At 39.3% G+C, this 25,247-nt stretch overlaps 1 protein-coding gene across 2 annotated transcripts in view; it reads right to left on the reverse strand.

Moving 5' to 3' along the window:
- Positions 1-428: 428 nt before the first annotated feature.
- galt (galactose-1-phosphate uridylyltransferase) overlaps positions 429-25,247 on the reverse strand; it is a 132,940-nt gene continuing 108,121 nt past the window's right edge. Inside the window, exons 10-11 of one of the 2 annotated variants that reach the window (XM_053645987.1) lie at positions 7,816-7,970; positions 429-4,513 (exon numbers count right to left, since the gene is read on the reverse strand). In XM_053645987.1, coding sequence (XP_053501962.1) covers positions 4,445-4,513; positions 7,816-7,970 — 224 coding nt within the window. In that variant the 3' untranslated portion in view covers positions 429-4,444. The remainder of the gene's footprint in view (positions 4,514-7,815; positions 7,971-25,247) is intronic. The other variant, XM_053645986.1, reaches the window with a different exon arrangement.

The following is a 25,247-nucleotide window of genomic DNA, read 5'->3' on the forward strand; positions in this document are numbered from 1 at the left end:
ACTTGTTTTGTCAATGCAACATCATGTTATTCAAAAATCTTTTAAAATGCAGTCATAAGCAGGCACCTCGATAAGCTCAACATGAACTTTTCCACCATTCTATCTCCAGAACAAATCATGTGACGTACAGAGACTCTCATGATGACACAAGGGCTACATGACCTTGAAATGTCTGCACAATGCTGATTAATATTCGTGTCATGGTCTTTCTGAGTTTAAAAGCTGGACTATCTTCCAGATATGATTCAAACACACTCATTCAAAATAGTGTACAAATGAATGGCAGTAAATAAACTTGGCCATGTTATTTATTTATTTATTTATTTATATATATATATTTTAAGATGTATGCATAATAAAGTGCTGAGTGCAGTTCTCAGTAGAAATATATGTCTAAGAACTTTATTCTGAAATAAAAATAACAAAGTTTTAGGCAAAGCAAAATCATATTCTCTGTGAATCTACAGTACGAGAAGGCAGTGTTTTATAGCCAATCGCCTATAGAAGTAATAAAATGGGTCCCAGAGACGTGTGGAGGAGTCATGATGCCCAATCTCGTCCTACAACATTATAAATTGTTACAAGTCCTAAAAACAAAACAGATTCCGTCATTATTAGCATGCCTCGCTGCCAAGAGGACACCCCTCCCGATTGATCCCAGGACAAACTTTTTAATAAACACATATCTCCTTATGGATTGCACAGAGGTCTGGATGATAATGGGACTCATGACCTATGAATTGTGCTGAAGATGGATGAGGTGCTCTAAGGCTTCAGGACGTGTTGTGCTGGCAACAGTGAAGCTCTCATGGAAATCAGAATGATCGATCAGAATTGATACTCCACCTCGAAGCAAAGAGCCATCCGTAACATGCCACTTTTAATGAGAAAAGTGCAGAGTTCTGAGAAGTTTGGAATGAAGGATGGGCAGAGAGGACAGCGTGAAGGAACGGCAAAGCTCCCTGGGGAAAATGTTCAGGCAGTAGATGACAGGACAAGGACCCAATATATGGTGGAAGACAAATGACCACCTTCGCCCAAAGATAACGTTATCGCCCAGTGTCCTTTGTGCATATACTCGACACTTGAGCTTGCTCATAAGGGACAGCAGCAAAAAAAAATAAAAAATACAAAAAAATCCTTGTACATGAACGACACAATCCAGCAAGATATGTAAGGAAGTTCCTTTATTTATTTGAGATGTTGCAGACATTACATTATGATATTTCACTATCAGACATGTGAGTACAAAGCATGAGTCGGCGATTTTTGGATAGAAAAATCTCAAGATGTTCAGTGGAAGGAAATGATCTGACTTTGATGACTCAGAATCAAATCGCAGTTACTCTACTACTGTGACATGAATTGATCTTATTATTCATTTTTTTTTCCCCCCCAGACTGCACGGCAAAAAAACACAAGATATATACTTCAGTAATGCCATGTTCTGGAAATGCTCCTCGACACAAATAGCACTTCTTCACAGATATAGTGCTGGTGTTGTTTCCGGGGTCTAAATAATTGATGTCAGGGGCTTGGAGCTGTAATCATTTTGTCACATCTTAAGTTATTTATGGCTGCTGTTTTACTGGCAACTGCAAGAAAGTGAATAGGAGCAATATTCTTTTTTTTTTTTTGAACTTCTTTTTATTCCATTTGATCAAGTGCAGCCGTACAGTACAATGAGTAATTCAGCGATATAGCACAGTTATAAATGTCTTACAGGGCAGTCCATGGTTTCCAATATCCTCTCAGTGTCCACACATATTTCCCCCTTATGGGACAAAATGGTAAGTAAGGGGTTACAACCACCAATACAGTAAATAGATAAAAATAAATCAATCAATCAAAAACGACAAAAATAGAAGCACAGTAATAATGAATAAATGATAGTAATGCGTGAATAACATCAAGATGGCATTCAGATTTAGATAACAAAGAGAATCTACTCCGACTCCTACAACAAATCACATGAGATAAAAGATATGAGATAATCGGGGACCATTTCATTGAAAATAGTTCTGTTTTTACTTGTAATTTTGCAGTTATATATTCCATGTAATAGACATCCTTCACCCTTTCCCTCCATTGTGATATCGTGGGGGGCTGCGGCTTCAGCCAAGAGACCGTAATCATCTTCTTAGCTATTAAGAGTAAGTTTACTTATTATTGTTTATTATATTATTGTTCTCCACCTCCTCCGGAAGTAATCCCAATAAATAACAAGATGGTTCTAAAGACAGTTCTATATGTAAACATTTTTTAATTTCATTTTGTATGCTTTGCCAATATTCTGTTAATTTTGGACAGTCCCAGAATGTGTGTGTATGGTCTCCCACCAGGCCCCTCCAACACTGATCTGATCTGTCTCCAAATTTTGAGGTAATAAGGGGAGTTCTGAAAAATCTCATCTTGACTTTCCATTCAAATTCCATCCAAATGGGGCTGTTTGTTATTTTGTGTCCCTCTCCGCAAGATAGTGCCCATTTTTCATCTGGAACGATGGTATTCATCTCCAATTCCCATTTTTCCTTAATGTCCAAACTGTCATCCTTTAGTTCTTCTTGTAAGATCTTATATATGTGTGATATGATCTTCTTTTTAATGGTTCTTTTGATTATTAACATAAAAAATCATTCTATATTGGATGGCGAAGTGCATAGTTTATGCCATTCTTTGTGTCTCTGTAAGTAATGCATTAGCTGCAGGTATCTAAAAAAAATCTGGCAAATTATATTTATGTTGGAGCTGTTCAAATGACAATAGGACTCCTCATTCAAATAACTGATCTAACATAATTAGACCATTCTCTTCCCATTTTTTGAACCCTGCGTCTAATTTGGATGGAAGAAAGTCAGTATTATGGATCTTCATTGTTCTAGAAATGAATGTGGGGAGTCTTAGCTTCTTTCTCACACTTGCTCATATATTTAAAGTGGTAGGAGCAATAGTCTTAAAGCTAATGTTAAAACTTTGAGCATTTGATCACTGATAAAAGCAGTAACACTAATCTCTCATCTAGTGCATCGTTGTGGTATATGTGGTATATGATGATGGATCTGTGCTGCACCAAGACCCTTAACTTTTTCATGAAACCAGACTTAAATATTTTCATGGAACCAGACTCAAATATTAACCAACTTTCCATTGGTTAATATTTTCAGTAGTAAACTCCCACCTCTGATAACAGAAAAGTATGTCTCCTAAAATTATGTTTTGGCAACAGAGAAGCTCTCGTAGAAATCAGAAAGATCGATTTGACGAGGACTTGTACTCGATATCTCAAACTGATTCCCTAAGCTCCTTGTATACTCGAGTGTACTTGGTCAATAAAGCACCATTCTGATTCTGATGGAAATGTGAAAAGGTCCCTAAAAATATACCTGGTTCCATGAACACCACCAGGTCCAAGACGAGCACCAGCTTCCATGGAAAATGGAAAAAGTAGTAGTGGTGGCTCAGTGGTTAAGGCAGTGGGCTATATCCATATAAACATGTAAAACTAAACCAAACTACAATCAAATCCAATCAAATGGTGCCTGAATAAACATTGTTTTATGAATTATAATTCTTAATCACTACAATATGCTGAAGAGCTTCTCAGTATGCGTGTCATCGGCCCGGCGTCTCAAATATCACCTGAAACTGGAGCAGATGGTTGGGACAGAGGCAGACTAGGACAACACATACTGCAGCACATTCAGAACTGCTGATATCTGCACAAGACCTTCTGTTTTGCCTCTGTTAATTAGATTAATTGGGGAAAAATGTCTCGTTTCCGAAAGTCAGTGGACTAAGACTTGGTTGAAGGTTGAAGAAAAGCTCCAGTGTGGCAAGTCCTGCTTAAACTGGAGGGGAAAAAGGGCAACCTCCTTGACATGTTCCTTTAAACAAGGAAGTCCTGGAGTACTCAATGTGATTTATAGCACTTCAAACAATGTTTGAAAGTCTCAAAAAAAAGTCTTAAAATGAAGCAAAGTGTTATATATATATTCAGGCTGTAAATGTTATTTCTTGGTAATTATTTATTGATAAGCCATTTTTAAAGTTGATGAGCAATTAATACATATTTCATAAGATTAGTCATCATTTAGGACAGAAACAGGGAATGGTAATTTATGAACATTTAACCTAAATATTACCCACAAATTGATATTTTCCTTTAATCGATTAAGCTATCTTGGAGACTGTTTTTTTTTTTTATTTGACTCAATCATTCATTTTGTTTCAGACACAATAAAAACATCCACCTGAGGAGTTCATTCAAGTTTGATATGAGCATCTCTACCTGAGCAGGTATCTAGGTCCCATGTTTCCCTTCACAACAAATCACGGTACATTCGAATGTGTATGAACATTCTTTGACATAATCATAATTTTATGCTTTTCAGCAGATCTTCCAGAGGGTGTCTTCCATATTTTAGCATTCACTTTACCTAGACTTTTAAATCTGCTGGCCCTTCACTCTGGTCTTATAGTGCTCCTCAGAGAGCGCTCGTAATCTCTCGGCCGCCTGTGGACACACACACAGACAGTTAGCAAATTGGCTGTTCTGGGCTGCTTTGAATCAACACTTGAAAAACCAAGGGCTAACCACATCTCTGCAGGAATATCCGGTAGAAAAACAACTGCTGTAAAGTGAAGAAAACATCCAAGTTCCTCTTTTGCATTTTCCCCGAGGCTACAGGCGAATCGAGACAGGAGAGGCAAACTCGTCCCAATAAAATCAGCAGACATAGCAACGCCGCCACATAACACACATACAGAAATACACAGAGCCCAAGGATGTGACTGGTATTCACGCCTGGCGCATACGCAAAACAAGCAGCGGAGAGCTTTGATGTCTGAGAAGGAGGAGAGCTACAGTCTCCTCTTAGGCTCTCAGGAAGAGTGATTAAACAGGCTAGTGCCCCTGTCATTTCCTGATCCAATTTCTTCACAGCGTCACACCGCTTAATTCCTATGCCACCCGCTGCTCTGGCACAAGTTGATAGAGGCTAGTGCAGTGGCTAACAGAGGTCAGTCTCATAAGCGGCAGCAAATCTGCAGCTGGGCTCTCCACAGGCCTGGAGAATTCACTAAGCCATAATAAATGTTATAGCACATTAAATCACCCTAGAGGTGCACCTCTACATTGAGAACCCAAATTATTCAATCAGGAAATTGCAGCACTAAAAGATAAAAAGGAACCCCTGTATTACATTTAGCACTTTTATTACGCCCATAATGCCCTGATGAAAAAGTCACACATAGATACACATTAACTTACCACAGACTTCTCTCTCAGATCTGTACGGTATGATGCAAATGCTAGGAGTGGTGAGTATAAAAAAAAGACTCCACTTGTTGAGGGGTGTGAAGGTTGACACTGGGGTGAAAGTGTTGAGTTGAGTGACTAGTGGAGAGTTACTTGGTTGGGTGAGTCACTGCTGTGAAAGTTTTGGGTTGGATGATTGGAGTGTAAGTACTATATGGGAAAATGGTGTAGAGGTGTTGGGTTCGCTGATAGGGTTGGAAGTGTTGGCTTGGATGAATAGTGTTGGGGTAGTGCCTTGGGTTATTGGTGTGATGGTTATGCTGTTTCAGGTGACTGGCGTGGACATGTTCAATTGGATGACCGGTGTGATAGTATTGGGTTTGGTGATTGATGGGTGATTGCTGTGGAGGTGGCATGTTGGATTGGGTGGAGTTGGTGTGGGTGGATAGGTCTGGTGTGAAGAGTGTGGTGGTATTAGGTTGGCTGATTGGTGTGGTGGATATGCTGGTTCAACTGGTTACGGTAAATTTTGGTGTTTTGGTTATTTCTGTAGAGTGGTGGCTCTTAACACGGGGGGTGCAAGAGATCGGAAGGGGGGTGCAAATAGTTTTCAAGAAAAAAAAACACAGACAGGGCATCATTTGGGTACTCGGTGTATTTTATCGCTTTTCAAATAGAATGTGCATAAATGAAAAACCCCGCGCTCCTTCTCGCTCTGCATTTTTTATTTTTTTGCTGGGGAGAGGCGGAGCTTAGCCTGCCTTTTATCTAGCTGTCAGACCAGACCAGTGTTGCCAACTTAGAGACTTTTCAGACCCCTTTGGTGACTTTTTATTGCAAAAAAAAAAAATAGCACCTAACGACAAATCTAGTGACTTTTTGGACAAAACCTTAGCGACGTTCCAAATGTTGCCAGTACTTTTCTGCAAGCGCGAGGTCTTGTTTTCCCGCTGCACTCACACCTCTCTCTGCGTCTGCTCTGTTCGGTGAGGGGCTGAGAGCCGGAGATTTAACAATGTCATGGATAATGAGACACGCCCTTCGTCCCAATTTACATCATACGTATGCGAATGTTTTTAGAACGCGAGACGAATGTAATGCATCATGTTTTGCATGTAAAATAGTCCACGTTATAATATCCTAGTTCTCTTGTTCCAAGTAGTTATAGTGTTCAGAAACATTTTTGATCATTCATGTCCCATACCTGTCCGTTACATAGTTTTTTTTATTATAAATTATAAAAGTTATCAAAAGTAATTTAAAAATGTACAAAAAATCTATCTATCTATCTATCTATCAAAATTGATTATAGATTAGATTATATATAGATAGATTTTATATACAATGGATAATCATTACACCTGGTCTCCTCCAATAAGGGGGAGGGGCATGCCACATGATAGGGGAGGCTTGGGGGGTGGGGGAGGGGGGGGGGGGTTGGCTTTAGTTACAAAAGGTTGAGAACCTCTGCTGTAGAGGACTGAGTGCTTGGCGTAGAAGTAATTGGCTGTGGCTGGTATCAAGGGTTTGGTTTGGTTTGAATGATGTAGAGGTTACACTGGTTCAGGTAGTTAGGAAGGAGGTGTTGGGATGGGTGATTGCTATAGACGTGGCATACTGGATTAGGTTCTTGGTGTAAAGGTTATGAGCTGGTCCAGATGAGACGGGTGAGTGTTTGGTGCAGAGTTGATGGGATTGGTTCAGGTAATTTATGTGACCCACTCTGATTTGCTCTGATTGCACTGGCTAATTTGATCAAGATATCAATCAACACGTCCAGATGGAGATCAGTCTAGAGCTGGACATTATGCCTTCTGGCCTGCTGTAAACATGTCAACTGGAACACTGGATGACAAGAAGCGAGGATGAGAGATGGAGGGCTCCGATTCAACCTCTTTTTCTTTTTCGCATATGACAGGGTCATACACTACGGCATGTGTCTGACAGTAGCTGACAGGTAGTGAGGACGTGCCAGATTGTGACTCAGGTGGTAGAGCGGGTTGTCCACTAATCGTAGGGCTGGCGGTTCGATTCCCGGCCCACATGACTACACATGCTGAAGTGTCCTTGGGCAAGACGCTGAACCCCAGGTTGCTCCCGATGGCAAGCTAGCGCCTTTGCATGGGAGCTGTGCTACCATTGATGTGCGAGTGTGTGTGTGAATGGACGAAACCAGCGTAAAGCGTTTTGCAGAACCGCTAAGGTTAAAAAAGCGCTATATAAGTGCAGATTATTTACCATTCAAGCGATATTGAAAACAAAATCCATAACACTCTGAACGAGTCCACTTTTGCCTTATGGTTTTCAAATACACATATAATAAATCTAAATCGCACCTTCTCAAGGTCACTTGAAAGCAAGCATGTGCAGTTTCTGAAGTATTCTCCACTTCAGTGGTGGAGTAATGGTAGTGGAGGCCAATTCTCTAAATAGAAACACTGCAAAGCTGAATATGATACAGTAAGAAAGTAAGTTTGTTCTATTTGGCATGTTCCGTTACTCGGGAATCATTCGCTAGACCACTAAAACCCGAAGCTACAATATTTGACCATACTGACCTGTTCGGGTGTAAGGTCGCGCTGCTCTTGAGCCAGCATTTCATAACCCACCATGAACTTGCGGACAGTGGCCGAGCGGAGTAGGGGAGGGTAGTAGTGTGCGTGAAGCTGCCAGTGGCTCATGTCTTCTTCCAGATTACTTCCTGTTGGCGCTCCTAAAGCACACAGCAAAAGATACATTACAATGTTTAGGCTAAACACAAAGCTACAGGTCTAACACAAAGATCCCTGAACCCAAACAGTTAAGGATTGTTAGCAGATGAAATCTGACAGCACTTGGACATGCTGAACAATACTGGCAGCTTCGTAGACGACTGACAATCATGATAGCTAACATGCTGAATCTATCATTGCAGTCTACTGGGAAATGTAGTAAGACTGAATTAGCCGGATATTTGTTTTCTTTGGCATCTCTATCACGAATCAAATGCTAATAGTCTAGATAAAATGTACAGGGACAGATAAAAGCTGCCACTTTGAGAGCTTCACTGAGCAATTCAGTCCACTGGGGTCTAGTTAGAGCCCTAATTAACAACACAGCAACTCGAGCCACTGTCTGCATGCCACTGGCATGCAAGGAATCTCTTGCAAGGCTTCATGGTGCATATTAAGGTATAAACTGGCCATGAGAACTAGAGGTTTGGCAAGAGTCCCAGCATGCCTATCCCTGTAATACCAAATGAAAAGTGTATCATGCAAGTTAAATATACTTCATCCTGTCTGTTTCAATAAAATGCTTGTTAACATCCTTCACTGATCTTCCTTCTCATTCTCTTTGTCGCACTCTGATCATATTAGCTCGCTTACAGAAGTGTTATTGCATCTAGGGCAGACGATTTTCCTCACAGAAACACATATTCACACTCACGCTCTCACTTGTTGGCTAAGACGACGAACATCTTAAGTTTCCTATCTCTTGTGTTGACTTTTCCCGCTTTGTATTTGATTCGGTGTGACTTCTGTGCTGTGCGAAGTTATGAGGCGATTGCTGGATGATGGCCATTTTAATTCATGCCAGAGAAAATAATTCAGAGCTTAGCTCCACAGCGGTGCCTACAGTAAATAACGCCTGGAGCTGTAATAACATTTGGCACGACAGCCCAGCGTAGCAAGTGATTCAAGCATGGGGACATGCTGCACACTACGTACACATGGTAGCGATGACATCACTGCTAATATAATTAAGAACATGGTGTTAATTTAGTCATACAGAGAGGTCGTGGACCACAAAATAACCCCTGTCTCTTATGCACTATAATTAACACAATACAGTGTTGATGAAGAATCATGCTTGTAACTCAATGCGTTGAGCTCAAGACTCGCAAGGGCAATTAAAAATGTTTATAAAATGTAACTCATAATTCAAAATCATAATTTATAAGTTAACTAGTTATTTAAAAAAGCAGGGAAGTGTTAGCTCAGTAGTTAAGATGTTGGCCTACTGATCAGAAGGTCGTAAGGTCAGAAGGTCGTACGTTCAAAAAACCGCCCTTAACCCTCAACTGCTCAGCTGTATCAATGAGATAAATGTAAGCCAAATGCCATAAATGTAAATGTAATAATGTGAAGTGAAATTTCATATGCTTAAATGTCTTCTGTGGAATAGAGAAGACATAAAAGCATGTCTTTACTCAGTTAACTGTTAAACTAATTTTTAAAATGCTACACCACTTAGCTGCTAAAACAGCTAAGTGGTGTTCTTTGAATGGAGCAAGATAGTGCATGCAGGTTAAAGGGTAATTAACCTCATACTTCCACACAAAACTCTACATTTTCAGGGAGAGTTTTCTTTTTTTTTGCCGGTACATTCATATTGGTAGATGTGTGAAAGGGTGTGTTCATTTATGTTTGTAGTCTGTGCATCTGCAACTGTGTAATTGTCAGAGATTTCTCGTCTCCTGGGTTTCTGATCCTGCTCCTTGCCTAGCCTAGTTTATGCTGTTTGTAGAGCGCCTGACCCTCACCTGTTTCTGGATATTGATATTGCCTCACGATTTGGATCTGCCTGCCTGCCTGCCTCTCTTTAAAGCTTTTAATTCTGCATCCGTCTCCACCCTGATTACATGAGAGAATACTTTGCCTACAACATGGATGCAGCAGGAAAGCGGAGGAGAAAACCTTGAAAACGCTGCTAGGGTTTAACCCGCTCCAGTTTCCCCAGTGGACTGTGACAGATCTCCCGGACCTGTATGATGGATTCTTTGGTTAACCATATTATTATTATTATTGAAATTATCGTGTATTATTAGTAATACTAGTATGAGTATTATACACTATTATCATTGCAGCCTGGAATCCCCGTGTGTAAACATACACCATTCTCTAACCATAAAAACTCATAAAACTGCATGGTTAACCCAAGAGGGCACTGGTGTACGCCATACACAGGTCATTTCTAGTGCGTGTTGCCTTGTGGACCTATACTATATGGCCAAAAATATGTAGACACCTGACCATCACACCCATATGTGCTTGTTACATAACTATAAGCATTCATATGGAATTGGTCCCCTCTTTGTTGTTAACCTTCACTCTTCTGGGAAGCCTTTCCACTAGGTTTCAGAACATGGCTGTTGTGATTTGTGCACATTCAGTTCACAGTTGGCGTCCAAATTGATTTCAAAAGGTATAAGGGATTGAGGTCAGGGCTCAATGTACATGCAGTCCATGTGAGTTCTTCCACACCAAAACTTGGCAAATCATGTCTTTATGGACATTGTTTTGTGTACAGGGCCATTGTCATGCTGGAACACGCTTGGACCCCTTAGTTGCAATGAAGGGAAATCTTAATGCTGCAGCATACAAAGACATTCTAGACAACTGTGTGCTTCAAACCTTATGGCAATAGTTTGGGGAAGAACCACGTATGTACTTTTATATACAAATAAAATTTAACTGAGTTGGATGTAAATATTCCACTCAGATAGGAAGCACAGGCAGGGAGGAATGTTACAGGGGCAAATATAGAGGCAAGATTTGTCCTGGTAACAGCAAAATTAGTTACTGTAGTATTACAATGGTTGACAAAATTTTTAAATAGCAATATCTCAGGTTTAAAAATGATTTGATTTAATTGATTTTGTGGCTTAATGGTTTTGCCTCGCACCTCTGGGGTTGGAGGTTCGAATGCAGCCTCTGAGCTGTGTTGGAACCCTTGGGGTTTCTTCCCCGAATCCAAAGACATGCACTGTAGGCTGATTGGCATTTCCAAATTGTTCGTAGCGTGTATGTGTGTGTGATTGTGCCCTGCAATGGGTTGGCACCCTGTTCAGCGTGCCCCGAGTTCCCTGGGATAAGCCCCAGGCTGTGATGATATGTAGGATAAGTGGTATGGAAAATGGATAGATGGATGGATGAGTGGGACCAGCTTAGTGAGTAGAAATATCCAAAACATATGCTGTCTATTCATGAAAGTGATGTCAGAGTAGGCTGGGTTCATTTCTTAAAGCAATACTACTACGTATTAACAGTGGAATTTGAAGAAAGTGAGTAGAATTTGACGAAAGTGGCAAGTGTCACGTGTTGACAATTAACAGGAGGTTGTTTTTTTTTGTTTTTTGGAATGAACACACTTGTATACTTGTATACACTTGTATACTCACTTTCGTTTATGAAGAGGCTTACTTCAGACTGGACTAGACCACTGAGATGCTTTACGTCTCAATATTCTCACCCCTAAAATTACCAGGCCTCAATAAGTTCCTCATTACCTATCACTAATATGTGGTGGGAAGTTTTGATCATTTGTTAAGAGTTGGTCTGCCTGGAGCATTTTTTACTGTTCATTCTGTTTCCTGACTAAGCAGATGAATTCACAAAATTGGCCTCGGTGCTGCATTATTCAAAATGAAATACATTTCATTACTTGAGGAAAGAGTGGAGCTGGGGTTTGTTATATTTTCTCAGAGACGATTTGAACCGCGGATTGTGTGATTTATATTAGTCCTGCAAGTGAGTCTAAACAGCTTAGGGCTAGAGAATGTGAAAACGTGGGCAAGATGCTGCAGCATCCAGAATCGACTCAACAAAGTCTGCTCACACACATTTTCTTCTTCTTCTTCAACATTTTTTCACGTTCATGTTTTAATTTGTAATGCAAAGGCCTTAGACAAAGGCCTTACTGGGATGAATGGCAAATCTCCAGAAGGTTAACACAATTTTGATAGCAGGCAGAAATTCACACCTATACTCACGCAGGTCTGGCTGTCACTCCTGAGAAGAAGTCGTCATATGTACGATTTACAGGAAGGTGACATCGGTTGAAGTTGTTCATTAGCCACAAACGCGTAACTTGCACAACAGTGATGGGAGCTAATTAGTTCCTTCCCTCCGTAGTACATCAGACTGCCTTTGCTCTACTGAAGACTAAAAAAGAAACAAAGCAACTTTTTTTCTTTTTTGCTCAAATTAATGAGCTCTATTGAAATAGAAAAACAAGGTTTTTTGGATGTAATGACATCCATTATTAATTGCGACTCCCACGGGCCTCGGTCCCTGAATGAAACTATCTTTCTACAGACCAATTAGCACGCTGGGAAATGGAAGGTTATTGTTGGGCGTCACAAAAAAAGAGAGCAATATGAAGAGGCTGTGAGGACAAAGGGCATAGTGTCTAGTGTGAAGAACAAGTCTTGAAAGGCCAGAGGAAAGGAATTGACGTATATGACATAAAGAAACCTGAAGCCTGGAGAACAATGGTGTCAGAGAAAGGAAGGGAAGCCTTTTGTAAATGTAGCTCTCAAATTTTTTGTGATAAGAAGCACTTCTTGGGTGTTCTCACTGACTACAGGAAACTTTCTAAAGAATGACTATATCTTTGTTTCTTCCCTTCTCAATGCCGATCTGGACATGAATACACACTGCAAAGTGTTTTAACCGCATGCCGAACTCCAACTGACTGGACTTGTGCAGGATTGAAAACCAGATATATGGTGTTTTCAAGATGGAGGAACGACTGAAGCTAGCCGAAGGAAGCCAAGCAAGAAATGAGACCAAACACACCTGGACAGAATGTCACGGCTGAGAACAACAGAGTTATAGAGTGAGTGAGTGAGTGAGTGAGTAAGTGAGTGAGCGAGTGAGGCTGTTGAAAAGCAGCGCTCACCACCGCACTGCCCATCTGCAGATGTATAAGTGAAAGCAAATAAGACAAATAAATTGACTGCTTCTCATGCCTTTAAGGCAAGCAGCAATCCCGGCTTCTCCTTATTAGTCTTCCACTGGAGGTCAATTACCCGGACGCGTTGCGAAAATAACTTCTGTTTTAACTTTCCTGACCGCGGCCCGGCTTTGTAAACACAGGCCTAATGAAAATAATTCATGCCCATCTTGATCCAAGGCTCTAAACCCCCTGTGTCTTTCCCAAGGCTGGTAAAAAACACCCATGGCTGGAACAAGCTATAACAGCTCTTACAGGATAGCCTGGTTTCACTCAGAATCTTTACCATGCATAACACGGGCTTATTGCACTATTTCCTCTGAATTACAATTAGGCAAACAGATGGTGTGGGGGTTTTTTTTTGTTTTTTTTTTAACAAAATCACAAGGCTAATAACAGGAACGATCGATTCAGAAAAATGTAATGATGTTCCTAATGGCACTAGGATAATCCCGAAGCAATATTAAGACACTATTTGTTTCAGGTGATATGTACATTTATATGATAAGTACTTAGCTCTGCACTAAACATACTGAATAAATGAAGTATAGTATGCTTTCTTATGACAAAGAACAATGCTTATTATGGAAACTGTGGTTATTTGGAAGGTATAGTGTAACATATCACATCCTCATAAAAGGTTGTAGCACATTTATTAATATTATTTATAATGGCTTAATTTGGATTTTAAGTAATGGACTGCAATGAATGGAATTACTAACACTCATTTTGCACCAAAGTCTGGTTGGGTAGAACGTAGAACTAGCATGCACTGCTCATAATATAATTTACACATCTAACGCATTGCGAATAATGCCTGTGGTGCATTATTTAGTCTTAATATCACAAATATATGCTAATTTATGCAGAACATGATGGAAATTAATTTAACATCATCAATGCCAGTGTATTATATGCTGGCAAAAAACAACAACAAAATGGACTCCTTGATTGTTTTTACATGCTGCTACTATGAGCATTGATTTTTGAAATTTCTCAAGGTTTCTTTACTCTGCTCCATCACAGTCCTCAAAATGCAAACGTGGCAAAACCATTTGGTAAGTGCCCAACGCCAGAAGATGTTCATACACTTCTGCCAAAAAAATAATGAGGAAATAAAACTTGGAAGGGCCTCTTCAAAATTGAAAAACATGATGCTAGCAAAGAGGATGAAGTTGGATGCTACATAAGCTACATTCCCCCTGGAAATAATCAGTATAAAGTTAATGATTTGGATGCTCCCTAGGCTGGTTATTGTACACTTAAGGCCTCAGCGTACTTCATGCGCAGACAACATTTGGCTGGTTTCCACAAACGATGTGGCATAATTGTGGAGCAAACGGCTGCATTCCAAGATGAAGGACTTTGAGGAGTGGCAACCTTCTTCCTTTAGTCATGGAAATTGTCATGAAATTTCAACAGTTCCAAGCAAGCAGCTGAGAGAAGTGGCGGAGATTCCCCCCACCTCCCCCCCCCACCCCCCGTTTCTTGGCTCGCCTGCGCGGCAAAGTACAAAGCAGAAAGTGAGACATGAGGGAGTGTTTGGTCAGGGCTGAAATTCTCCACCACTCTGCACTTGAGGTATGCCTAAGCATACCTGAGGTTTTTAAAAATTAAAGGCCCCAGTAATAGGCCCCAAACAGAGCAACCTGCCTGTAACGGAGCCTTAAATGGATCTGAGCTGGAATCAGCTTAATAGCTGTGTAAGGCTAATTTCGTATGCCTGACCGCCTATTTAAATAAGCCTGACTAAGGCCCATTATAGATGTCAGCATCACATTTACTGGGATAATTCATCTGCCAGAGATGAAATGGCCTGTGGATCTAAATGACTGAGGGTTATGGTGGGTAAAAGATGTGACCCTCCATCGGAAAAGGAGACTCGTATGGACAGATGCTGGTATGAGAAAATCGCTGCGCATGATTGCGGTGCTCAAGTCTAATCAAGTGCAAATAATGGACTGAGATTACACTTACAATGGCTGTTTAAAACTGCTGTGCAAAAAAAGGATACATTTTGAAAAAAAGTACTTTGATATCCACTGTATCAACCTACAGATCAACCATACCACAGCTTCTTCAACTATCTACAATTGTATTGATCTCCATTTTGTATCAATGTCCATTTTTTAACTCAAGCCCCTTTACATGCAAGCAAGAACAGCATTGCTTACAAATTGGAAAACGAGTGGCTCTGTTATGCTATAGAGGGCTTCACTCGTTCCCCTGGAGCAAAGAGTCACCACGAACAAGTGTTTATGACTGATCATCTTTGTTATATACTGAACATTTCTATCCTAATGGGAGAGGTCTCATCCAGAATGACTCCGCCCCAATCCACAAGGCAGGAGTACTCACTGAATGGTTTGATGGGGATGAAAATGATCAATATGCTATGCCTTTCACAATCACAGATCTCAGTCCAATTGAAAACCAGTGGGGGATTTTGGAGTGTCATGTTAGACAGTGCTCTTTATTACCATCATCAATACACCAAACTGAGGGAACATCATTTGGAATAATGGTGTCAATTCCTTGAATTGATCTCAAGCTGTTCTCGCAGCTTGTGGTGATGCAACACCTTTATTAACCAACGGTCAATAGATCTGTCCTCTAATTTGTCACCCGTGGCGTGTCACCTGTCACCTTTTCATATGTAGCCTCAATACTAGTGGATCATGATGTTAAGGGCCAGATATACATATGTGTAACTGCACCTGGGATCACTTCCTAAGTGTGCTCGGCATGAGGAACAAATTGTGGTTTAAAAGCCACATGAGATTCTCCATTTGAATGAAAATAAAAATTAAAAAAATTACCCCAATGGCTTTCGCAACACTGGTCTAAGCTGCTCCAAGCAACATGCATAGCACTAACTGGTGGATGCTAACTGCCCAAACGTTAGTTTATCGAATGGGATGTAATAGAATCCTCCACACTTCCTAATTTCCATTCAACTAACCACTGTTTATACAATCTCGTTGTGAAGAAGTGCACTTTGTGTGTTGATTCTTGCACGGCAAATACATTGCATGCTTAGGCTTGCTGTACACCAGATTCTTATACAACATTCACATTTTTTCATGCAGAGTGTGGCCCAATTTCAGTACATCATAGCAATTTAACCTCTGTTACAATGTTTGTATTCATCCATGAAATCTACACTCAGAATTTATATATAGTATTTCTATCGAAATCTTTGCTAAGAACATTTTTGTGCAGATATAGAAGAATAACTAATTGAATTTGACAATCAAATCACTTTTTTTAAAACAAAAAAATCATCATTTAAAATCATTATATTGGAGATACTGGGCTGCCATACAATTTAAAGTCTGCTGTTAAAAGAAACCACACCACTGATTGCAGCAATCTGACACCAAAAGGAACGTCTACAGCTAACAGGGAGAGATTGAAAAAAATTTGATCCAAAGATCTCTTTGGCAGCTATATTCGGCTGTATGGTTCGAACAAATAGTCTCATATCCTGAAAGTATCTGTGACCTTTTGTGTTGTCCACATGGGCGGAAAGAAAGTGTGTTGTGGCAGTGGCTCTATGGTGGAATGTTTTCTTCGGTGGATAACGTGGCAGTAAGTGAAGCAAAACTATCAGTGAGGTTACTGTGGGAATGCACACAAAATAAAGGTCTTCTCCATCTCTCTCCATTACATTGAAGGTTATCTGGTGGCACAGACCCGCCTGTTATCTGTCAATTCTGAGCACTGGGTTTTTCTTCCTCCCAAATCTGTCACTTTAGAGAGCTGAACACATTTGAGAACACTCTGTTTCGCATTGTTTTACCTATTAGTGTGATACTGGTATCTATGGATAATGTCATCCTTTATCCATTACAGTTAACATGTCAATTTTTGTGGTTTGTAACAAAAAGCAAAAAAAAAACAAAAAAAAAAAAAACAGAAGGGCAAACTTGTTGAATTGAACATATACTTGCAGATAATGACATAATGGTTATCATTACGGTTTTGGTGTTAAACTTTTTTAAAACCGTGTCAAAATAATTCCTGGCTGATGGCTGATCTATAAATATTCATTCATTACACCTCTAATCGCTTTACCCTGGTCAAGTGGATCCAAAACCCATCCTGAGTCATTCATTCTTTTGTACAACTTTGATTTGGTTTTGGTCTGGTACCCATTGCACCCAAGAGATACACTGGGGGTTCTCTAGGTGGCTAGTTTGGTGGCAGATTCAGATGATCGGAGTGTAAACATATACAGTGCATCTGGAAAGTATTCACAGCGCTTCACTTTTTCCACATTTTGTTATGTTACAGCCTTATTCCAAAATGGATTAAATTCATTATTTTCCTCAAAATTCAACTTAATGACAACGTGAAAGAAGTTTGTTTGAAATCTTTGCAAATTTATTAAAAATAAAAAACAAAACTCCATCGCTTTTGTAGGCTTTCCTTTTTTTCCCTCAAAAAATGTAACCACTGTAAACTGGAACTCTGTCCCCCCTTGAAATTCACTCCCTGGACTCAGTGTCCAGTTTTTCAACTTTATAGCAGTTTTTGACTTTGATTATGAATTATCCAAGTTTACTTTTGCCTACTCGTTTAACGAACATTGTGTCCTGACTCATCCAACTAACCATTACAACGCCAGCCAAATAGCCAATCCACTAAATTGGCATGTTTGTGGAAGGAAGCTGGAGAACTCTGAGGAATCCCTTGTGGACACTGTGAAAACATGTGAAACTCAACACGGATAATAACTCGAGGTCAGGATCGAGCCAGGAAACCTTGAGCTGTGAGACGACAATGGTACCTGCTACACCACCATGCCACCCAAACTATATACAGCACGTTTTAACTACATTTTTATTGCACATGCCATCTTTATGGTAAGTTAATTATAATTATAGTTAAGGAGCATCATTAACTCTGTTAAAGCCTCCATCATCATCCAGCTGTTTCTAAATCATCTTCAACAGAGTGGCTCGAGTTCATTTATGTCTTTTGTGTCACTATGGGCTCTGTTTTCATAGACGTATATATGTGTTTTTGGCTAATTTATACACGCAGTTTTTTTTCCCCCCCCTGTTTTCTCACAGTTTTTCCCCCTGCTATTTTCTTGGATAGAAATGCATGTGTCTGTGCTCATGTGGGTGGAGCTGCACATCAAAGTGTATTTTCATTAAAAAATTCATAACCTGTTTCTTATAATCTGATTTGGCAGATGTACAACATTTATATTTCACCGCACTTCAATATTAATAGACTACATCACTCAACCAATAAATTCAACTCAGAAAGAACCACTAGGTTGGGAATCAGCTGATGCATCAAAACGCACAGAACATCAAAACTTCTACAATGATTGAGTAACTGAGGGTTTTTAGTTTCATAAGAGGTTCTCCTAAGAATAATAATTCATAAGAAAAGACACTTAAAGTCCCCCCCACTAATCACACTAAGCAATGCTACTGTCGTGTGTCTTATTTAGTGTCATACCACTATAAAAGTAGCTCTGACAGTAGTTCCAGCTGTAATTTATATTTATACGGGTTTATATTAATATTCATTTCCATAGTAGCAGCTAATTTACAGGGAATTCTAAGGTAGATGCTTGAGAAAATCTAAACCAAACAACAAATGGATTCAAACATGTTTTAACAGAAGCGTGCTGTTAGGAGAGACTGTACCATTTATGGAATGAGTCTCCAGTGTCAGTGCTAACAGTTTTCCACCATGGGAAAGTCCTCAGGGCTTGGTGGTTTCTCTGTAACATGGCAAGCTGTACGTTTCATCTTGTTAACTTCAAGACAAAGATATTTTTTCATCAATTAAGAATTGTAATCATTGGCAAAATTGAACGAAACAATTTGCTGACTTTGGAAAATAATCTTTGGGATATAACAGTAATTCAACATGTTTAACATTGACTGGCATCCATCACACCACTGTTGTTGATTATTTACCTATAACAGCATGGCCTGTCATGTTTTATTCCTTATTTAGTATTGTTATCGTGAAAATAAGGGCCTGTTTCTTTTCTTTTTTTATAACGCCACAAGATTCTAATATAGGGCTCACTCTCAATTTGTTTCCTCAAGTTAAATAACTGAAATGTTAGATGCATCTCGGGATGCAACTGGATGCAAGATTTGTTTTGTGTGTGTAAAGAAAAGAAACGAATGGCGAATATGATAGTGGTAGTAGAAAGAAGGGCACCAGTTGACCTTGGACTGAGAGGGCAGATGGAGGCGGATGTAATTCATGAGAGATTTTGAAAGACTTTGCAAGGGTTATTATTTGAGCATTTTTTAGAAAGTGCTGTGAGGAAATGGCAGAACAGAGGAGAGGGCAGTGTGTATCAAAGGCTGTACACTGTACAACGGGTTTGTTTGCTCAAATTGAAAATGGGTTATGGGAAATGACTTCCATGATTCAACTGAGATACCGTTACATAATTTACATGCAATGTGCTCGAATATATAAACATATTTTTAAAAAGCTAACTGGCATGACTTAAACCAGTCGATTATACTGCTTTGTATAAACAGCGCTAGTAGAGCACCTGGAATCCATTTGAATTTTAATACTGATTTTGTAATAACGGGTTTATGAAATTGGAATAGAGAGGAGATTTTGATCATGTACTGATTTACAGAAAGCTGAAGAGGGTGTGGAACTCCCTCTCTGGAGTGTGATGTATTTTCACTCATTTACATTATGTTTTTGCGGTAAACATACTGTTCATGACAGCACAATACTAAACCCAAAGAGGATTTATATAATCAAGATTTGAAAAAAGTTAAAAACGAGCTGCCATTTTGATCATAGGTTTCATTATTAACAATGCCAGCTGAACAAGTGTAAAGAGGGCATATGAGGTATTCAATAAACCAATGAGAAGTACAACAACTGCTTGCAGATGAGATCAATCAGTCATAGGCTGCTACAGCTAACACAAGCAAACAGTGCCGATTTCACATTGCGATATCCATAATAACATGTTTACACATCTCTTCTGAGACAAAACTCTTTTGTCCAGATAAAAAGTTTTATCTGGACGAACAACATTACACAGGACCCCAGATGTTTGTGTCACATGTGGTCATATGTTCTTTGAATTGTTTATATGAGTCTGTGTTTTGAATATGGAGTGAATTATTGCATTATATATATATATATATATATATATATATATATATATATATATATATATATATATATAATACATATATATTTACAGAGAGAGAGAGTGAAAGAGAGAGGGCACCTTTTTAAAGAAAATTTATCTTTCTTGTTTAACCTTTTGATCTTTTGTTAAAATAATAAAAAAAAAATTACTCTGTTCTCATGGATATCAAACAATTGCAAACAAAACACAGCTTTATCAAAAAAAAAATTGTGAAGTTCTTATACATTTTTTTTATGACCATCAACTTCCAGATTAGAGATCTAATAAAAGCCTGCTCTGTTCAGAAAGAAAAAGAGAGAAAAAACCTCTCCATCAGTCCTGAATCCGTTTTCTCTTTAATATTATAACAGCAGACTCTTTCACTCTCTCACTTTTGCTTGCTTACATTCTCACTTACACGTACTCTCTCCTGATTGGTTGCCAGCTCTTGCCTGTCACAGTGTAGTTTGACTTCTTTTATGCTTAAAGTTGGGGCATGCTGTGGTCTGATGCATCGACGTGGGTGTGTATGAGTACAACTTTCCTGACACAGTGGGAAACCGAATTACTATCACGCTATTTTCAGGGTTACTCATATCAGCCTAGGAATATGATACAAACCAGTGGTACTAGCAACTGTATGATTCCATTTGATTCGTTTCATGCAGATCAAAGATTTTTAAATAATTTTTAATTATGCGAGATAGATTTGCATCGCAGTATTGGTCAGAAATATCATCATTAGATTTTTACCGTAAAGTATTCAGCCCTGCTCATAACCCACCGTAAAGAGTGTTGGACCTGATTGGAACTGCTTGTACTACATGCCTCTAAATCTCCCTGACCTTCATGTTAAATCAACACAGTTGCCGAGATGGACACTGTAAAAATCCACATTTTGAACACTTTTATTGACTTTCTTTCGAGATATTTAATGGATTGACTCTGCTCATATCAAGGACTCGATTGCAGCCATTACATTAATTGAAAAGCTACACAGAAAGCCACTCTTTTGTGAAAGACCATGAGTAGTATTTGACAAATGACTGCTCCATGTAATTATTCGATGGGTGAATAAAGGCAATAGGAGCTAGATGGCTGATCTCTCAGGAACAATCACCCCAAATAAACTTTAATAACCATTCGAGTATGAGAGAGACAGATAGAGGGAAACAAGAGAATACTTGACATTGAAGAGAACAATTGAAGAGGATATGAGAGATGTGAAAAGCATGGAAGCATTTTACTGAAAGAAAGTCCTTCATTCATTTCAGGTCTGAAGGTTGGGGAGAGAGAGACAAGTGTTCCCTGAGATTATATTCTTGGTCCCTGTGTTGAACTTTGTGGACATTTGATATCACCAAAAAAAAAAAAAATGAGGATACCTCATTCTACACAAAGCTTAATATCCACCATTAATAAGTGTGGTCGAGCTGGAAGACATCAAATGCTGTTTTTATATATATATATATATATATATATATATATATATATATATATATATATATATATATATATATATACATTGTTTATATTCTTTATATGACTTACTAAATTGTTATTATTTTGGTTAAAGATCTTTTTTTTTTTTTTTCCATTTAGTACTGCCCTTCAGAAGCTGCATAAGATATTTACATGTTTCCCAGAAGACAAAATAATAACAATGTACACCGATCATCCTGTTCAAAAGTTTACACCCCCCGAATCGTAATGCATGGTGTTGCCTTCTTGAGCATCAGTGAATGTTTGCACCTTTTGTAATAGTCGTGTACGAGTCCCTCAGTTGTCCTCAGTGTGAAAAGATGGATCTCAAATCATAGTCACTGTTGGAAAGGGGTCAAATATGCAGAAGATTCTGGAAAAGCAAAGAATGTGCCGGACCTGGAGGATTTTTCTGAAGAACAGTGGGTAGTTTAACTGTTAGGTCAGGACAAACAAGGGACCGTGAACAACTATCACAAAACATAAAAACAGTCGCTGATCATCCAGGTAACGACACACAGGATTAAGAATCAAGCGTATGTAAACTTTTGAAGTGGATCACTTGTGTAAATTCGGTTATTATTGTGTCTTGTGGACTATATGTAAACATCTGTTGTGTGAAATAGTGTATTCAGGACTAAATAAAAAACAAAAATGAAATTTTTATGATTCCTTTTTTTTTTTTTTTAATTATTAATGTTTTGCAGATTCTGCAAGGTGTATATAAACTTTTGACCTCAACTGTAATGTCCTATGTCTCATGTTATTTTGCACTGTTATATGTTTACACTATATGTATATTGACAATAAAGTTGAATTGAATTTCATTGAATCAAAGAAACCCTAATTGTTACTGATTTTCCAAAGAAATTTATTTTTTATTTAAGCAAAATGTGCCTCAGAGTGGTGCGACACACCTCACTAATCATCCTCATTCATGCCTCCTGCTGCACTGTAACCACGTCGGCTTTTACGAGTCTGATTCATTTGCGTAAACAGGCAACATACCCCTTTTATAGAATCACGAATAGGTGTGCATGTCAAAACACAAACTAAACCGTGCGAAACAAAGAGCAAGGTAAACTCCTCTGCTCTACTGTTAACATATTGAGAGAAAATAAAGTTGCTAGCTGACGTGAATAAAATATTTTATGTGCGACATGAAGAGAAAAGACCATAGCTTATAGCCAAGTGACTTTCTTCCTTTTAGTCAAGGGTGCAAACACAATGTGCTGCCTTCCACACGTTCTCAGGAAAGGATTTTTTTGATCTGTATTAAAGCTCTTATCTAGTGAATTAGCTCACCAGACTAAATTAAAAAAAATAAATGGTTACCTACCATTTTTAAGCCTAGTGATTTAGGCTTCCAGGCAACCATAACATGAAACTGGGCAGCACGCTGGTGCTTTCACTTATGCAATAGAACAGTTAATGGATTTCTGATTTGTCTACCGTTGAGTAGCATTGAAAAGTGAGGCAATATCAGTGCTATTTTCTTCAGGAGGAAGGAACAGTGGCCAGCGGAGTGGCACGCCGAGCTCAGAAAGTTCAGCTCCCATTTAAGCGAAGCCATATTTGTGCTTCAATTTCCTCCCTCAAACATTCTCTCATGCTCCTGTCAAGTCTCGCCCTGTCCTATTATGAAAACAGATGGCTGGAAAGGAGAAGGAATTAAAATATCAAACACGAGCATTTGAGTTGATCAAGTGATCTTTCCAACATGGAGGAAAGTTTATAGAGGTGACAAAAAAAAAAACACACTTTAGTGAGGGGTGAAGTGTGTTATTTGCTGGCTTCACATAAAACACAAAAACAGCTAAATACACTGAGGTAAAAAAAAACAAAACAAGCATGGGTAATTTGTGTGCTAGGTTTAGATTTGTTGGCACCCATTAAATACATGATCGTCAACCTTCACGATATGAAGAACGTAAAAAAAAATTTTTAGAAATTGCATTGCAGAGTTTGAAACAAGAGAACTTTGGGCCATATTTCCAAAGCGCTAATAGTCACATCAAGCATGAGCACACATTGAGGGGCCTTTAATATTCTTCTGGTCACTGGATCACACTAAAGGTCCCGCTTGGTAGGAGCCGTTTTATAGCCCCATTAGGTGTAAATGATGAATGTGGTCGAGTCTTTGAACAAGGTGCTAGCTTCCTTAACGTCCGCACAAAATAACAGAGTAGCCCGAAGCACATTCTTTACCCTGTCTATTGAACAAAATAGTCGTGAAGAAACGTGACCTACTGAGCAGATCGTCTGCGAGCAAGGAGTGTCACCAAATGTGTCATTTTGATAAATCGCTTCCCACACAGAACACATACTAATATCTGTGAGAGCAGAGTAAAAACAATTCGCTCTGACAGCCTGAGAGAGGCTGTTTAGTAAAACCATAAAACACGGGTTGAAATGGGCTTCCCGTTTGATTTAGTGGGTGATCTGAGAAGTCATACAAAATCGGACTGCTGCCTGAACTGTGAGAGGGTTTTAAGGTGGAAACGCTTCATTGACTTCTAGGTCTGGGTCAAGAAATGTCACTGGTTTTTGCTTTGGCACAAAAATAGCATGAATGAATGAATGAACGAACGAACTTTATGTGAAACCATGTGCAAACATTTAACCTCAAGGGGAAGTGTGTCTATATTGTGTCAACACACTGTGAAGAGGATGGTTCGAGTGGCCAAACTATAGCCCTATTCGGTGGGATTAGTTTTCAGGACATATGGCTGTAAAGTAACTACTTGTTACTATGGACATCTGTGATATTTATCTTCAGTTCGCACGGGATAAGCGATTTCTGTAGAAATTGCCGAGATGGGCGTGTCTCTGTCGTTTACGTGCTGACGGCCCATCACAGCGGCCCTGTGCATCATATGTAACACGATGCCGCAACTGGACGAGAGCTGACACTTTATGTTTAGTGAGAATGATGAGAACTGTTTGAACAAATGGTACATAAGCATTCTGTTTGGGAGGAGATTTTTCTGGAAGTTTGGTGATAAAAGTGCCGTTTGGTGCCTGGACTAAATGTCAAAAAAACGAATCGACTACCTAAAAAAAATAAGGTACCACACCATGGATTGGGTTTAAAAAGAAAGAAACGCACATCCTCGAGTGCCTCCATACTTGAAAAGATATTTCCCACAGGAGTTGACATAATATTTACCCAGAGGTCACTTTGCACAGGATAGAAGGTAAAGAAGGTATAGATGGTAAAAGACGCTGTAATATTCACCGGCACGGGAACACGCAATCTGGGAAAAGTCCAGAAAAATAACTGGCATGACCAGTTCGCACCGGATTTAAAATCACAATGAAGCTCTGGTAATTATTACATTACCCCACCTCCCCGTATAAAACTAGCGCTGTCCGTACAGCCCTTAAGTCTTTTTTTAAGGGCATCCCTGTTATTGTCTTCCATCATAAATGAATCACAAATCCAAGAGTTTTGCCCTGGAAGCAGTGCAGCTCCTGCTGCGGTAAAGACCGTCTGTGGCACTTAGGCCTGACGTGAGCATAAATTAAACCCTTGTTATGAACTCTGTAAGCAAAAATAGCAGGTAGCGTTATTCAATAATTCCTCCCCCTGCTGGGCACCAAAGCAGCTCTCGGAATTATCGCTCCCTTGCATCGCTCTGA

This window comes from Ictalurus furcatus, chromosome 16 (assembly GCF_023375685.1).
Source record: "Ictalurus furcatus strain D&B chromosome 16, Billie_1.0, whole genome shotgun sequence".
Classification (NCBI taxonomy): Eukaryota; Metazoa; Chordata; class Actinopteri; order Siluriformes; family Ictaluridae; genus Ictalurus; species Ictalurus furcatus.